Source organism: Rhinoderma darwinii, chromosome 7, assembly GCF_050947455.1.
Source record: "Rhinoderma darwinii isolate aRhiDar2 chromosome 7, aRhiDar2.hap1, whole genome shotgun sequence".
Classification (NCBI taxonomy): Eukaryota; Metazoa; Chordata; class Amphibia; order Anura; family Rhinodermatidae; genus Rhinoderma; species Rhinoderma darwinii.
The window spans coordinates 74650315-74668328 of NC_134693.1; the positions used below are offsets into that span (position 1 = coordinate 74650315).

Sequence of the window (18014 nt, forward strand, 5' to 3'; positions counted from 1 at the left end):
AATGGCGTCTTCAGCTTCTTGCTCTAAACACTCTCTTCTTAACTTCAGCCGGATCTCCTTAACTTGGAACTCCAGTAAATGCGTGTCTGATACTTCACATTACTTATGCTCTGCTGCTGGCCAGAATGCTCTTTATCTTTTACAGTTATCTGAGTCACAATGTCTTCCTTACTTGCTACAGCTCTCTCAGTCCAGTCTCTGTCTCTTCCTGTCCAGCGCTTCTCAGACCTCTCTCCAGACACTTCCTCACTAGACCTCTCTTGTATATCACTCCACACACTAAACACTGTCGATGTACTAACCTCACAGCGCCCTCTAGTGGCCGGCCACAACCTCCCATTTCTCAATGCCATACAATCCTTTTGCTGGGTTACACACTCATCCCATATTACTAAGCAGCAATCGCATAGAACCCTTGCTTTGTTGCTTTTTCTAGAAACATTACACACTGGGCTTTCCGTAAGATTCAAGTCAATCGGGATCTTGAACATTGTATGGGCGGTTTTGCCTCTGTGCATCAATGTGGCTGCTATGCCCGATGAAGCCACAGCAAGAGCAATTTTGCTTTGATTGTGTATTTGGGCAAAGATGACTTTGGTGAGACACCGTTTTGCAATGTTTCAGCCAGTTCCGCTGAATTCTAGTTTATTTCCGCCACGTACTCCGTATCAATGCGTTCCCCGTCTAAAGCTGGTGTGGGCGTACCATATTGAGAGACAGGTTTACCCCCTATAGATGTAACTATGTCTTGGATAGCCAGGAAACATCGATTCATATTACTTTCACACAACGTGTCGTTTAGTTTTCAGTTATTGTTTAGTTGTGCATTCCTGAAAAAGTCTTCAACTAATTTTTCCTGATATTTTTGCCACAAATGTGCAGCATCCGAAAATCCACAAAAAAATAGCAAAATGGCAAATAAATGATGCAAGCGATGTGGACTATTGATGACGCAGCGCCATCCCAATGCTGATCACCATCTACCAAGTTACGCACTCGGCAAGCAGCCTGGTAAGTAGGATATTCATATCGTCAACCTTTCGCAATTCGTCAAAAGAAGTAGGTCTTCGCACTGTATGTAGAAGTAAGCATAAGTAATAGCATTCGGAGTTGTTTGGATGCACAGTATAGACTCTCCCAATGACGTGTTCTTTTAAAATGCCGGGCTCGCCATTCACAGCTGTTCCACGTCTTCTACGGTTAAAAACACCTTGCTGCTTATTATAAGTATAATATGATGGAACTTCGTTATATAACAGTGTTTTTGCAAAAGCATCCCTTTCACAAAGTTGAAAGTATGCCAGCAAAGTGGTTTGTCTCAGACTTTCTAAGCACTCTGCCACATTTTCAGGGTTGAAGTACACCCGTTGCCCGCCTTCAAGGTGAACATCAAGATGCATCACTGGCGGATGTCTCTTGTGAATGTGGAAGCTCAAAATGCACCCCACTGCCTCAGGAGAGCTTATATATCGGCCAGATTGGAACCTCGTGACTTCGTTGTATTCATTATTATTTCTAATAGTAGATGTGAAACCGCCTTGTAGGGGTGATCTTCGACGATACAACGGATATCCGTATTTCCCCCGACATCGTTTGCTCTAATAGCGCTCTAGGGTATCTTTTAGAGCAATGACCCTCCTGCATGCAAGGAGAGTTTCTATTTAAAGCACCGCATAGCCCATGAACCATGTGCGTCTTTACAATCTCGTGCAATATCGGATCTTCGTTCCGGTCAGGAAATTCAGCACTTATGACCGTGTCAACAGCATTGTGATGAATTTTTCCATGCAGCCACAGGAGAATGTGGGCGTGTGGCAAGCCACGCTTTTGCCACTCAATGCTGTACATGAAACAAAGAGCTGAACCGAAAACTTTTTGTTTTGTGATCAGGTCGATCATCAACTTTAGTTTTAAGTGGAAAACTCTGGCTATAATATCATGCCTACAATAGGACGCCTGTCCTCCGAGAAGTTCTTTGGAAATTTAGTAATACTTTGGATTAGTTGTGAACGTAATGAAAAGGTCAGGCTGGCCTTATTTTCAGACGTAGCAGAAAGCATCTTGTGTACGTTCATGCATGTAACGCGGACCACTGGTAAAACTGGATGGCAGGATAACTGATCGCCCTAAGTTTTCCACGTTATTATCTTGTTGCATGGCATCTCGCAGATGCACGTAATCTTCAGCGCGTAAACGTGTCTGGTTAGTGCGTATGTATACTAAACATAACTCCGTTTTGCATACATGTCCACATTAAATTGGCTGAACAATCCTCTAAATCGTTGCAAATAGATAAAACGATTACGCCTTATCTGCAGCAGGTATGAATAAAATTGCTGGGCTGATATATTTTTATGAAAATTTGTTACCCTAGTAGTAGGATTAACTTGGTAGGGTCCAAAATTCTACCCATCTTCGCCGTGGCAATAAATTAAAGGATATTGCAGGACGTCATAAGCTCTGTGTGCGTGTGTTGCAGGCGATCGTCATGAGTGCCAAACACGATGTCACGCCTATCGCACTCCTGATCAACTAAAACCACTGCAACTTCATCTGTGACGGAGGCGTTATAACTGGCGAAGTGTTCAGCAACTGGATGTCTATCTGCGCTGATGATCATTTTGTAATCATTGCTTTGCACCTGCGGAATAGACTGTAATGCAGCTTTGAAACTATGCACATACGGATTCACCTGATGCAACATGTTTTGAAGTGGAGATATAAGGTTACTATTTAGTTGTGGAAAGTTCTGATTTCTGATATTGGCCTGTTCATTGTAATTTTGGCTCATCTTGTGGTAGCAAAGATCCGATGAGATGGTAAACTTGGCCTTGCACCTTGAAGGTTGGCCTGAATGGTCCCTCTGTAATTAGTTTTGCCCCAAAATATGTCATTTGGAATGCGCTGTTATAGAAACGGATACTGTCTAAGAAGTGTTTTGATTGTGGATGGTTACCATTTAAAAGTTGTTTTATAAGCACTTGAGTTTCTTAAAATTTTTCAATGTGAACTTTACCACTTGAACAACCGATTCCATTTGGTTCTTTTCTCCATTTGAGAGCACCGCAAAAATTGCAAATTACGACCATACCACCTATGGAAGCAATTCAGCATAGTCAATCTTAGGGAAATACATAAAACCTGCTGTTTCCTTATTGACCCAAAGAACAAGAACTTCTGATGAAATGGACATTCTATTAAAAGAGTGTCGAATTCCATCAGCCTCTATGTGTGATTGACATTATTCTGCTGTTTCTGCATTCCGTATTTCATCTACTCTTTCCCCATCTGTCAATAAATAACTTTAATTATCCTGGCGCGTGCGTTCATAATTCTCTCTTGCTGATTCCAATCGTCGTTAATATTGGTCTTCGCTTTCGAGATTTCTGGCATAGTTGTGACGTTTGCGATCGGCGGTTAATCATGCTTCACATTCTTCACTACTTTCAAGCTCTCGAGAGGCCGCTGTGCGAGCTCTCTAACAACTCAAGCAAGATTCTCTGTCAGTGAAAGTTTCAGACTCGTGTGATGATGCATGGCGCTGTATGTCAGCAGATAGTCGCGCTTCACGTTCCTCGTTAGGCTATGTTCACACGGAGTATTTTGGGGGAGGAATATCTGCCTCAAAATTCCGTTTGGAACTTTGAGGCAGATATTCCTCTCCCTGCACGCCGATTTTCGCGGCAATTATCGCGCCGTTTTTCGCCCGCGGCCATTGAGCGCCGCGGGCATAAAACAGCGAGAAATACGCTTTCTCCTGCCTCCCATTGAAGTCAATGGGAGGTCGGAGGCGGAAGCGCCCGAAGATAGGGCATGTCGCTTCTTTTTCCCGTGAGGCAGTTTTACTGCTCGCGGGAAAAAGACGCCGACGCCTCCCATTGAAATCAATGGGAGGCGTTCTCGGGCCGTTTCTGCCGAGTTTTGCGACGCGGCTTCCGCGTCCAAAAACTCGGCAAAATACCCCGTGTGAACATAGCCTTACTCTCCAGAGACCGAGAGTCCGCCATGCGGACACGCTGTGTACTTAGCTGAGCCTCACGCTGGGAAGAAGTTTCTGATGCGCGAGTTCTGGCCTGACGTTATTGATCTGCAGTAAGTGTCGCCTCATGATCTTCTTCAGATTCTTGAGACCTAATTAGTCTCATTCTTTTTGCATTTCTGCTATATTGAGAAATATTAGATCTTTCTCTGGAAGGCATTTACTCTCTTGAGACCTCTCTCGAGAGGCCGCTGTCCGAGCCCTTTGAACCAACCAATCAGATTACAGTTTTTTGATGCAGCTAGGTGCATGAAAGCAGCGAGCAGATTGGTTACTTTATCTCTCTTCTATGTGTAATATCTAATACAGACAAATGTTGGAACTTTTGTCCATAGCAACCAATCAGATTGTAGTTTACATTCTTGTGAGGCAGCAGGTGAATTATAGCAGTGATCTGATTGCTTGCTATATCTCCTTACTTTGTGTAAAAATCAATGTAGACAAATGTTGGAGCTGTTGTCAATAACAACCAATCAGATTACAGTTCTTTTTTTTTTAGGCAGCTTGGACAATGAAAACCGAAACATGATTGGAAGTTATATGTTCCTCCGATGCATAAAAAAAACCAATATAGACGAAAGTTGGAGTTGTTGTCCTTAGCAACCAATCAGATCACAGCTGTAATTTTTCTGAGGCAGCTTGAAAAATTTGCAGGAATCTGATTGATTGCAACCTCTCCCTTTTATAACAATCAGTATAAATGAAATTTGGAGCAGTTGCCCATAGCAACCTACTGGTGTCTATTTTTTCAAGACAATTCAAAATGAAAGTAAAAATGTGATTGGTTGCCATGGTTTCCATGGGTTTGTTGTTGTTGTACTAATGCAATGTAAATGAATTTTTTAAAACATGAAATTCGCATTTCTTGTGATTGAGTGAACCAATTGCAATGAAATAAAAACTCCATCAGAATTGGGTCAGTAGTTTTTACAAATAAACAGACAAAAACTCCAAAAATGATCTTAACCCCTTAAGGCTATGTTCACACGGAGTATTTTGGGGGAGGAATATCTGCCTCAAAGCTCCAAACGGAATTTTGAGGCAGATATTCCTCCCCCAAAATACTCCGTGTGAATAGCAATGATCGCGCCGTTTTTCGCCCGCGGCCATTGAGCGCCGCGGGCAGAAAACACGCTTTCTCCTGCCTCCCATTGAAGTCAATGGGAGGTCGGAGGCGGAAGCGCCCGAAGATAGGGCATGTCGCTTCTTTTTCCCGCGAGGCAGTTTTACTGCTCGCGGGAAAAAGACGCCGACGCCTCCCATTGAAATCAATGGGAGGCGTTCTCGGGCCGTTTCTGCCGAGTTTTGCGACGCGGTTTCCGCGTCAAAAAACTCGGCAAAAGACCCCGTGTGAACATAGCCTTAGTGTCTAAGCCTGTTTTGGCCTTGTGGACACAGCCGATTTTTGCAAATCTGACATGTGTTACTTTATGTGGTAATAACTCCAGGATGCTTTTGCTTATCCAAGTGATTCTGAGAATGTTTACTCGTGACATGTTGTACTTTATGATACTGAAAAAATTTGGTCATTAAATTCAATATTTATTTGTAAAAAACACCAAAATTTAGAGAAAATTTGCAAAAATCTGCATTTTTCTAAATTTTTATGTATCTGCTTGTAAAACAGATCGTAATACCACACTAAATATTTACTAGTTAACATTTCCCATAGGTCTACTTTATGTTTGCATCGTTTTTTTGAACGTCCTTTTATTTTTCTAGGACGTTACAAGGCTTAGAACTTTAGCTGCAATTTCTCACATTTTCAAGAAAATTTCAAAAGGCTATTTTTTCAGGGACCAGTTCCGTTCTGAAGCTACTTTGAGGGCCTTATATATTAGGAAGTCCCCATAAATCACCCCATTTTAAAAACTGTACCCATCAAAGTATTCAAAACAGCATTCAGAAATTATTTTAACTCTTTAGGCGTTTCACAGGAAATAAAGCAAAGTAGAGGTCAAATTTACAAATTTCAATTTTTTTTTACGAAATTCATTTGTAATACAGTTTTTTCTGTAACGCAGAAGAGAGAAACGCAACTCAATAGTTATTGCCCAGATTCTGCAGTTTTTAGAAATATTGATGGACGTATTTCGGCCGCAAGTACCGGACCGAACACAGTGCAGGGAGCCAGGCTACTAGCATCATAGTTATGTACGACGCTAGGAGTCCCTGCCTCGCTGCCGGACAACTGTCCCATACTGTAATCATGTTTTCAGTACGAGACAGTTGTCCAGCAGCGAGGCAGGGACTCCTAGCGTCGTACATAACTATGATGCTAGGAGCCCGACTTGCGGCCGAAATACGTCCGTCAATTACGGACGTAATGACCTCGTGTGAACATACCCTTATGCTTCATCGCCCCAATCATTTTTTTTTTGCAAATATTTTCATTGTACAGACATGCAAAGTTTACTGTTTTATTATTTGTAGAGATCTGTATTGGGGTGGTGACCCAAAAAAAGCGATTCTGTCATTGATTTTTTATTTTTTTTGCGGTGTTCACCGTGCGGGAAAAATAACATTATAGTTTTATAGTTATAGTTTTATATATAGCATTATAGTTTTATAGTTTGGGTCATTACGATCGCGGTGATACCAAATAGATAGACTTATAGGAAAAAGGCAGTTTTTGTTTTTTTAACTTAGAACTTTTATTTTTACAATGATTTTTATTTTTACCCTTAATTTTATACTTTTTATACAACATTTTTATTAACTTTTTTTGTTTTCTTATTTTGCCCCACTAGGGGACTTGAAGACCTGCAGCACTGATCTCTGCTCTAGTACATTACACTTCCTATGTAGTGTAATATATTACAGTATTACAGCTGTCAGTGTGACAATGACAGAAAGCCTATCCGGACCTGCTGGAGGCGGATCCTCATAGGCTTCCGTACATGGCAGGCCTCTGGTTGCCATGCTAACCATTGGCACCCCAGCGATTGCGTAGTGGGGGGTGTCAATCTGCTACAAAACCTTTAACTGCGGCAATCGCTGTCGGGGGCAGCTGATCTATCGGTTCCTGGACACTGTCCGTTAAGACAGTGCTCACCGGGAACGTCTCAGTAACTGTACGTCCAGGTGCAGGAAGTTACCTTTCACCAGGTGGTATAGTTGGGTCCTCGGGCAGGTAGGGGTTAAGCTTTTTACATTTGCACTGATTTATTTATTTATTATTGTTCCTTTGCTTCCTAAATACAAAATTAAGCAACTTTCTAAGTAGTCTATAGCTCCTACAATTTAGCTTCTGTAGAGTCTGTGCAACTCCTTCACTTAGGTTTCATGCCCACTTCAGTCTTTTCCTTCAGGGTGCTAGCCGTTTTTCTGATGGCTAGCACCCTGTCCCATTCATTTCAATGGGGCCATGCACGCTTCAGTTTTTTTGACGGTCCCGTTGCTCCGTTCCGACAAAAGTAGAGCATGTCCTACTTTGGTACGAGATTCCGTGACCGTGAAGCCCATGCAAGTCAATGGGGCCGTCAAAAAAACTGAAGGCACACGGAAGGCATTCGTGTGCCGTCTGTGTGTGACGGAGCCATTGCCTAGCAACGGTCGGGCGGGCAGAAGTACATTAGAGATATTACAATAATCGGCAGCCACTTCTCTCTATCCAGCACTGATAGAGAGAAGAGGCTGCTGATAAAAATAAAATAAAATGCAGTTCATTTGTACCCCGGTCATTGCCTTGGTGACGAGTCCCTCCTCTTCCTCCAGTCTGACCTTCCTGTATGACGCGGCAGTCCCTGTGGCCACTGCAGCCTGTGATTGGCTGCAGAGGCGGTCACATGGGATGAAGCGTCATCCCAGGAGGCCGGCCTTCTGACGTCATCCAGTCCGGCCTTCTGTTATGAGTTTTATCCCATGTGACCGCCACTACAGCCACTACAGCCTGTGATTGGCTGCAGTGGTGACATGGAATGAAACATCATCCCAGGAGGCCAGACAGGAGGAAAAAGCAGGGAGTTCTGGGTAAGTATGAACTGATTTTTATTTTTTTATTATTTAATTAGAATTGTATTTTGTGAGCGCCGAGCATGGTCATTCTTCAGCGCTAGTCATTGTCCAGGGTGCTGAAAGAGTTACCGCCGATCAGTGCAGCCCATTAACTCTTTCAGCACCCTGTACAGTGACTAGCGCTTAACAACCATGCTCTTTCAGCACCCTGGACAGTACCATGCTCGGAAACGGAAACACGGAGTGCACACGGAAACCACATGGATAACAAAACGAGCACACGGATCCGTCAAAAACGGCTGATAAAACGGTGAAGGAAGTGTGCATAAGGCCTTAGCTGAATGTCCTGCAAATTCTGACAGGGTTATTCCAAATATAGACACTTATGGCATATCCATACAGCCCCCCTGTAGATAATGCCATACAGATCCCCCCTGTAGATAATGCCATACAGATCCCCCCTGTAGATAACAACATACAGACTCCCCTGTAGATAACGCTATACGGACCCCCCTGTAGATAACACCATATAGACCCCCCTGTAGATAACGCCATACAAACCCCCCTGTAGATAACGCCATACAGACCCCCCTGTAGATAATGCCATACAGACCCCCTGTAGATAATGCCATACAGAGACCCCCCTGTAGATAACGCCATACAGACCCCCCCTGTAGATAACGCCATACAGACCCCCTGTAGATAATGCCATACAGACCCCCCGTAGATAACGCCATACAGCCCCCCTGTAGATAATGCCACACAGCCCCCCTGTAGATAACATGTTACCGCCCCAAATCCCCACTGTAGATATCGCCATACAGCCCCTCTGTAGATAACGCCATACAGATCCCCCCTGTAGATAACGCCATACAGATCCCCCCTGTAGATAACAACATACAGACTCCCCTGTAGATAACGCCATACAGACCCCCCCTGTAGATAACGCCATACAGACCCCCCTGTAGATAACGCCATACAGACCCCCTGTAGATGGCGCCATACAAACCCCCCTGTAGATAACGCCATACAGTCCCCCCTGTAGATAACGCCATACAGTCCCCCCTGTAGATAACGCCATACAGACCCCCTGTAGATAACGCCATACAGACCCCCTGTAGATAACGTCTTACAGCCCCAAATCCCCCCTGTAGATAACGCCATACAGCCTCCCCTGTAGATAATGCCATACAAACCCCCCTGTAGATAACGCCATACAGACCCCCCTGTAGAGAACGCCATACAGATCCCCCTGTAGATAATGCCATACAGAGTCCCCCCTGTAGATAACGCCATACAGTCCCCCTGTAGATAACACCATACAGACCCCCTGTAGATAACGCCATACAGACCACCCCCCGTAGATAACGCCATACAGACTTCCCCTGTAGATAACGCCATACAGACCCCCCTGTAGATAACGCCATACAGACCCCCCCTGTAGGTAACGCCAAACGGACCCCCCCTGTAGATAACGCCATACAGACCCCCCCTGTAGATAGCGCCAAACAGAACCCCCCCTGTAGATAACGCCATACAGACCCCCCCCCCACAGGATAGAGGATACATGTGTGATCGCTGGCAGCGATAAGGAGAATGGGGGACCGAAAGTCCCCCGAAGTTCTCCATGACAAACCTCGGACTTCCGGCATCTGCGCAGTTCAATAAAAATGAAAGGAGCGCTGGTCATGCATGCGCGCAAGCGCGACCAGTGCGCAATTCATTTCGATGGAGCTGCAGACAGACCCCGGAAGTCCAAAGTTTGTCATGGAGAACTTCGGGGAACTTTCGGTCCCCCGTTCTCCTTATTGCTGTGCGTCCCAGCGATCACACATGTATCCCCTATCCTGTGGATAGGGGATGCATGTCTTTTGTAGGAACAAAACCTTCAGTGGCGTCGCGCTGTAGTAGCCATAGCGGCTGCTAGCGGAGCCTCCGGCCATGCTGCGGACCCCGTAGCAGCCGCTACGGTTGCTATAGCAGTAGTTACGCCACGGCTGCTGGACATTTTTGGATTTTCCATCACCAATGTCTCGGCTCCACTCTACACTTATACAGCTGTATTGTAGTCACTTATGCAGCAACTGAATCCTCACCATGATGGATTTTACTTGTCAGCTATATATGATGGTAATTTAATGGCATCTCCTTTTTCACTCCTAATTTGGGTACTTAAGGATAATTGATTGCATTGTTTCACTACTTGAGAAAGGCTTTTAGTTAAGGCTGAAACGTTGCATGATATAAAGCGCACCATACACTAGAGATTTTGGATGTCCGAAAATGCTTATTTGGCCATTTTCTGCCAGATGTCGGCACTTCGGCATGACAGATCTGACATGTTGGATTTTTTTCGATCATTGTCAGGTCCAGCCATTGGAGAGTCTTTCACGTAAAACAACTGAACTGCATCTCATCGATAGAATTCCAGACCAGGCCATAGATTAAAACATAATAAATAAGGTTAAAAAACAAGGTTATCTGAGTGCTGCTGGATGAAGAACACAGACTGGTATCCGTTTAAAAGAGTTTGTTTTTTTCATAGGGCAACCTACGTGTTTCAACACTGAGCAGATGTCTGCCACAGGCAAGGAATGAACCTGTTCGGCGTTGAAACCTATAGCCCTATGAGATAAATAAAAACTCTTACGAACGGTTTCCAGTCTATGTCCTTCATCCAGCAGCGCCCAGATATCCTTGTTTATTTAACCTTATTTATGCTACTTATTGCGGATGCTTTTATGCACAACCGGCCATGGAGGAACTGCAGCTGGTCCTAAACTGTTTAAAGATATTGTACAAGAACATATCGCCCAGGTGAGCAGTTATACCTCCATCTGTCCATTCTCAACATACGAAATGGTTTCTTCACTATTGAGCACTGTGTTTTTATTTCTTAAACAGGTATATAGATCAAAGCAGAGATCGATCATAATTTGTCATTTTGACTTATGTTGTTGTCAAACTCCAAAAGTTGTTCAGAAAACAGATATCTGAAATCAGTAATGTATGGCCAAGTTAAGGTTTATGGCTAAATAAACGAGAAAATTATCGGTATGCTGACGTCCATATACTTTTTATAGTTTATGACAGTGTCCCTTTAAATATAAATGCTATTTAGCATGTTTGTTTTTTTTCACCTTCAAGCTGACGTGAAAAGTGTCATTTGTCTCCAATGCCAAAATCTTCTCAAATGCAATATGGGACCACATCTTCTGTTGCTGTTCGTGTTCTTTACGGTACTTCCTACAAAAAGATTTACATTTTAGTTCTAAAATAATACATTAATAATATTAAATATTAGCCTGTATGTCTGTAGAATGATTTATAGTGTTCCTTGTATAAATCTAGAGATTTGTGGAACATAACATAAACAAGAACATAAATAGCCAAGTTAAATAGCTTATACACATGTAACCCAAATATCAGGGCCAGCATCAGCACCCGGCGAACCTGGGCAAGTACCGGGGCCCACTCCCCTGGGGGGGGGGCCCACTCGGCCACTGAGTGAGGATACTGCCGTCATGGCTCTCCTCACGGCTGCCGTCCTGACTTTCCCGGGGAGTCCAGGGGCGGGTTGGGGCAGGTGCCACCAGTGCTGGTCCCCCAGTAAACTTTTAGGGCTGTTCTCCATATTTTTTTGCCTATCCTCCCCCCGCCGCGGCAGCGCTACTCCTTTAAAATACTTTATCTAGTAGACGTGCGGCGATAGGCACGTCTGCTAGAACATGCCCCTCCTCTCCCCTGATGCTGCCCACACCTCCAGCGCGGAGCAGGTTCGCCAGAGAGAAGACACCGAGGAGAGGCAGCCGGGCTGAGACTGAGGTGAGTGCTGTCTTAAAGGGAAGGTGTCACGAAAAATTTTTTTTATATGTTTTTGCTTTAGTATGTTATTAAAAGAAATTTTATTTGTGTTTTTGTGTTTTACTTTTTTCTTTTTTCTTTCTTTTACTTCTCTATGGGGGCTGCCATTTTTTTTTTTCATCTTTGTATGTGTCGATTAACGACACATACAGAGATGGAATACGGCACATACATCCCCATAGTGAATGCGAACGGGAGCTGTTCCATTCACTATAGCGTACGCCGCATGCACTGCTCCCACACAGTCCAAAAGGAAGGTCTTCGGCCGAGCGACATCCGGCGCCATTTTCATGTGGAACGGAAGCAGCGGCCGGACAGTAAGATAACTACTTCCGGTCGCGGCTTCCATCCATATGTTCAGAAGCAAGGACTAGGAGCGGAGGGAGCGGAGGGAGCGGCGGCAGCGGCGGCGGCAGGAGCAGGTAAGTTATGTTTGTGTATGTTCGTGTTTTACTGTGTGATTACCACTGTATCTAAGTCTACTACACTGTGCATTTGCTCAAAAAATGGCGGCACACAGTGTAGGAGGTTTGAACATTCAACCCCCCTCCTTTCTCCTGGCACTAGCCAGGATAAAGGAGGGGAATTGTTTGAGCACACTAGAGCGAGTGTGTCTTCTCCAATTTTGCAGCATGAAGCAATGAGGTTGCTTTACCACATGCCAATGCTGCAATTTTTGGAATTGCTACCTCTAGTGACCAGCACATGGAAATGTTATAAATTAGAATCTAATTCATAATATTTCCTGACTTGTGAAAAAATTAAAAAAATTAGAACAATGTGTAATCATGTATATACTGTTTAACAAAAAAAAAAAAAAAGCGACACATTCCCTTTAAAACAACTGAGCGCCCCCTGCCCCCTCTTTCCCTTATTAACTTAAAGTCTTTAGGGGGTGAGGCGCTAACTACAGGGGGCTGTGTGTGGCATTATCTACAGGGAGAAGTGTGTGCCAATATCTACAGGGAGCAGTGTGTGGTAATATCTACAGGGAGCAGTGTGTGATAATATCTACAGAGGGCTGTGTGTGGCATTATCTACAGGGGGCTGTGTGTGACATTATCTACAGGGGACTGTGTGTGGCAATATCTACAGGGAGCAGTGTGTGGCATTATCTACAGGGGTGTGAGGGGCATTATCTACAGGGGGCTGTGTGTGGCATTGTCTACAGGGGCAGTGTGTGGCATTATCTACAGGGGATGTGTGTGGCATTACCTACAGGGGCTGTGTGTGGCAATATCTACAGGGAGCAGTTTGTGGCATTATCTACAGGGGTTGTGAGTGGCATTATCTACAGGGGGCTGTGTGGCATTATCTACAAGGGGCAGTGTGTGGCATTATCTACCGGGGATGTGTGTGTGGCATTAGCTACAGGGGATGTGTGTGCCATTATCTACAGGGAGCTGTGTGGCATTATCTACAGGGTCTATGTGTGGCATTATCTACAGGGGGGTGTGGCATTATCTACAGGGGGGTGTAGAATTATCTACAGGGGATGTGTGTGGCATTATCTACAGGGGATGTGTGTGTGGCATTATTCACAGGGGGCTGTTTGTGGCTTTGTCTACAGGGGGGTGGGTGTGACATTATCTACCGGGGGTGGCATTATCTGCAGGGGGCTATGTGGCACTATCTACAGTGGGCACTGTTTATATGGGGGCATAAACTTGGGGCCTAACCTCTATATGGGGGCATAAACAAGGCCTAACTTTTATATGGGGGCACAAACTGCTGTTTTCCTGCAGCTGTGAGTTCCCTCGCAAAGGGGCCCACTAAGTCTATATTGCCCAAAGGCCCACATAAACTTGGAGCCGGTCCTGCCAAATATAATTATACACAGATGTTGATTGCATTCTTGTATAATAACTTTGCAGTTGGAATTTCTTTTTCATAGTATTTTTTTAAACTTGCATTTTTCAAATAAGAAAAATAAAAGTGGAAAGTATTTTGGGTGTATAATTATATTTGGGTTAGATGCTTGTAAGCTTATTAACTTAGCAATTTATGTTTTTTATAGGGAAAAATTCCATAAATCTCTAGATGTTTTTTCTTAATGTTTTTAATTTCACTTAATACTGAGTTTTACACATAAAAGTCTGTATTAAGTGCATTTAAGAAACATGAGACTAAATGTTATATTCATTATCCCAAAATGTGGAATCATGAAGCTTTGTGACTAATCACATTTTTAAGCCTATAAACCGGAGTTTTAATTCTGATCCAGCATGTGGTGCAAACTGTGCAGTGCAAATTTTTAAAAAGGGAGCTTTTGTCTTTTAGTAAAGGATAAATAAGGACGATTTTGACAGGTACATGCGTTTTGTGCTTACATGGTTTTTGAAGACTTTATCCAAGAAAAAGCTGCAATCAATGCCCTTATAACATGTGATAAAAAAAATATTGAGTTTTTGTGCTACCTATTAATTGCCTTGTATTTTACAATATATTCTACAATGTAATCCAATGGTAGAAATATTCGAAACTCAATGTCTTACGCTCATCATATCGGTCAAGGCTGGCTGGAAAGGAAAAGGAAAGCGATCATGTACAAACAGAGAAGACGTCACCTGTGAGTCACTGGATTTATAAAGGCGCAGTCATCTCTCCTGACATGTCTGTTACAGTAAATTCCTGTATTTCCCATGAGATAGCAATTGTCGAGCATCTTTACTTAAATCTTTACATTGTTATTTCATGGGTAATACAAATATTTACTTAAACAGACATGTCAGGAGAGGTGACAGCTCCTCTATACTACACCACACAGGAAAGCTGATGGGTCCGCTATACTACACCGCATAGGAGAGCTGATAGGTCCTCTATACTGCACCACACAGGGGAGCTGATAGATCCTCTTCAAATGTTATGTATTCAGCCAGTAACTGCATTGTTGTCAATGCTGTATTCTCCTGTATGGTATGCAGCATTATACTGCTCTGCACAGCATTAGTGTAGAACTGGTATCTGACCACTATATGGTCACTGTATGGCGGTATTATTGGTTATGTTGGTGCTTGTATAGTGGTAGTGTGCACTTGTCCCTGACTGAAAAACCAAGTGCACGCATGAGAGTGTGATTAGGTGTTTCTATTCTCCACTTTTATTTTCTTTCTTGTGTTGATGGTGTGGTTTTCAAATTTAAGTAAATGGCAAGGGGTGTCACCAGATAAAGCAAAATACACCGCTGTGAACAAATATTTTTCCAGGATATGGGCTGGTAAAATTTTTGTGCCAGGTCTGCTTTTTAGTCTTAGTCCGGGCCCTTCCAAGAGCTGTACTCTAAAGTGGCATTCGTTTTATAGCAGAGAAGCCGTCTTCAGTTTTAGTCACCAGAGAAGACACTAAAGGGGTTTTCTGATCTTTAAAAATTGTGTGCAAATGGTTTAACTACAATAAGTTTAGTCCCATACTAATATACGGTCTGGAGCTGAAATGTGTCTCTAAGCCATTCTCACAAGCAGTAACATGATCATGCTACAGGTATTTATCTGCAGCTTGTGTGACGTCCTGTACACTAAACATGTAGTTTTCTCCCCTCTGCCTGTGGTATGGGATGTCACACATCACATGCCTCTGGTTTCTTAATGGAGAAATGGAGCCACTAAGCCGCAAATTATTTGGCACTGGCTAGACTGGGGTTTAGAGTCTAAGGAATCTCTCTGTCCTTTCCCAGTTGGATTACCAGGTCAAGGTCCCCAGAATAGTCACTGATTGGCAGCAGATGCGCAGTAAGCATAGAATTTGTGGCAAAGTCAGGAACGTAGCCACCGGTCATCAACAGATAAGCTGTCCGGATGCAACAAGCTGGAGACTAAGACGGAATCGTAGTCAGGAGTCAGGCCAGGTGTCAATACCAAGAAAACCACAAGAATCAAGTGACAAATTCAAAGGCCAAGAAAGGAGTGTAATCAAGGCCAAGATTAAGATAGGAGTCAGGAACAAAGTCAAATAGTAATAGGAACAATAGCCAAACACAGAATGTATCTTGATATGCAGGGGAGGAGTGAAGGTCAAACTCCCCTTTACATAGGCCACCAACACAGACATCACGAGTTACCCCGGCAACCTAAAGCAGAGAAGGAGGGCCGAGGCCAGATGCAGCAGGACCACAGTTGAAGATAGAGGTAGAAGAGTAAGTATCTGGTTGCCTAGAAATCAGACGTGGCCATCTGCTGGTGCTGCGAATGCTCGAGGGGACGTGCCTCTCGAATGAGGTTAAGGAGACAGTCCAGTATTTTTTTTTATTGTGTTTGTAAAGTACACCCGTGATAAAAAGTAGAGTAAGTCATCTTCTTAACGGGCGAATTTTGCCGAAATATCCCGGCCGCAATTATGTCATGTGATCGCACTGTGACGGCCGATTCCTACAGCGTCTGCTGTATGGACGAGAAATCTCTTTCACTATGCATTCTTATGAGACTCACATTGAGCGTCTCATAGGAATGCATAGTGAAAGAGACCCAGAAATCTTTGGTGAGCTTTTAAAATCACAGGTTGAGCCAAATCTTGAATAGTGGGAACCTTGACTGGATCTATGTGAAGGCTCTCAGAAGAGAGGATATAGCCCAGAAATGGAAGTTCAAATCTTTCAAACAGATATTTCCCATGAAATAAGTCTCTGCGCATTTGCCCATGATGTTCTATTCTTTCTCTCTAATCCTAGACAAACACTTCCCTCAGTCCTCTCACTTATCATGACTTATGGACCAAAGTCAGGCTTTACTATAAACCTAGACAAATCTGAAGACCTAGTTCTTAAAAGGCCCATCCCTTCCTTCCTGGGCTACTGGACAAACACTCAAATGGACGAGATTCAACATCACATACTTAGGGACAATTTTTACAAGAAATCCACTCAGACTAAATGCCGAAAACGTAAACTCGTATATTGCTTACCTAAAACGCTTGCTACATACTTGGCAATCCTCTACTCCCTCGTTTTCTGGTATAGCTAACCGTTTAAAATCAGTGGGTTTCCCTAAGTTATAATACTTACTTCATTTGCTTCCTATCTACCTTAAAGGGTAACTAAACTTTCGAAAAACTGTTGACATGTCATAGCGACAAGACAGAAGTTTTGATCGGTGAGAGTCTGAGCTCTGAGACCCCCACCAATCTCTAAACCGAAGCGGCAGAAGTGCTCTGGTGAGCCCTGAGCCGCTTTTGTTTCTCATCGTCTCAATAGAAAGTCTATGGGTCCGTAGACCAGCTGCTTGGCTTTCCGAGAAAAGCCGATCAGAAGCCAAGCGGCCCAGCACTCACATGAGGGCTTCTGCCACTTCATTTTAGCGATTGGTGGGGACTCAGTGATCAGACCCCACAGATTAAAACTTCTGACATGTCACTATGACATGTCAGAAGTTTTTTGAAAGCTTAGTTACCTTTTAAGCCCATGGATGAGAGGATTATAACAGCCTTGTATAGAAACATTATCTGGAACCATGCCCACCCACGAATAGCTAAGCAGGCCCTACAACAAACTCAATTTCATGGCGGACTCAACTTTCCGAATATTAGCAATTATAATCTGGAATCCCTTCTACAAATCTTTACAAATTGAATCCACAACTCATCCCACTACTGAAAATTCTGAATTTATTTCTCAAAATAATTTATATTCTATAACAGGACATCACAATTCGAGATGTATCTTTTATACTGAGAACATTTATGCCATGTTTTCCTGCCTTGTCCTCGGACTACAAAAAAAATAATTTCCCCAATATTTAGTAACTTCAATGACATGTACCCTATTTCCAATATATTGTTAACTTTCCAATTGACCTATTTGTATTTAACAAAAAAAACTTTAATAAAAACAGTATAAAAAAAAGAAAAAAATAATTTTATAGTGGGGAAAGAAAGTGTCAGATCCAATGTGTACTCCCCTCTCTAAACTAGGCCCTTGAGTTTTCCGTCTGTGAAGGATGAACAGGACAATTGACACATAGACAACATTTTTGTCCACAAAAGAAGCATAGATGTCAGGTGGCATCTCCGTTATTCTGCTGACAATCCTTACAGCCCACTTGCATAGGCTTGCCTGGAGCAGTGACTGGTGGGTTATTCAGGGTAGGAGCTAGACAAGGGGAATGTCAAGTATGTTCCTTTTCTTCAGATTTCTCCTGAAATCCAATTCCCACTCTGGAAGCAA

The 18014-nt window shown here is 43.4% G+C and overlaps 1 protein-coding gene across 1 annotated transcript in view; it reads right to left on the reverse strand.

Moving 5' to 3' along the window:
- GUCY2C (guanylate cyclase 2C) overlaps positions 1 to 18014 on the reverse strand; it is a 255706-nt gene that overhangs the window by 181335 nt on the left and 56357 nt on the right. The window contains exon 7 of the mRNA XM_075832286.1: positions 11137 to 11242. Coding sequence (XP_075688401.1) covers positions 11137 to 11242 — 106 coding nt within the window. The remainder of the gene's footprint in view (positions 1 to 11136; positions 11243 to 18014) is intronic.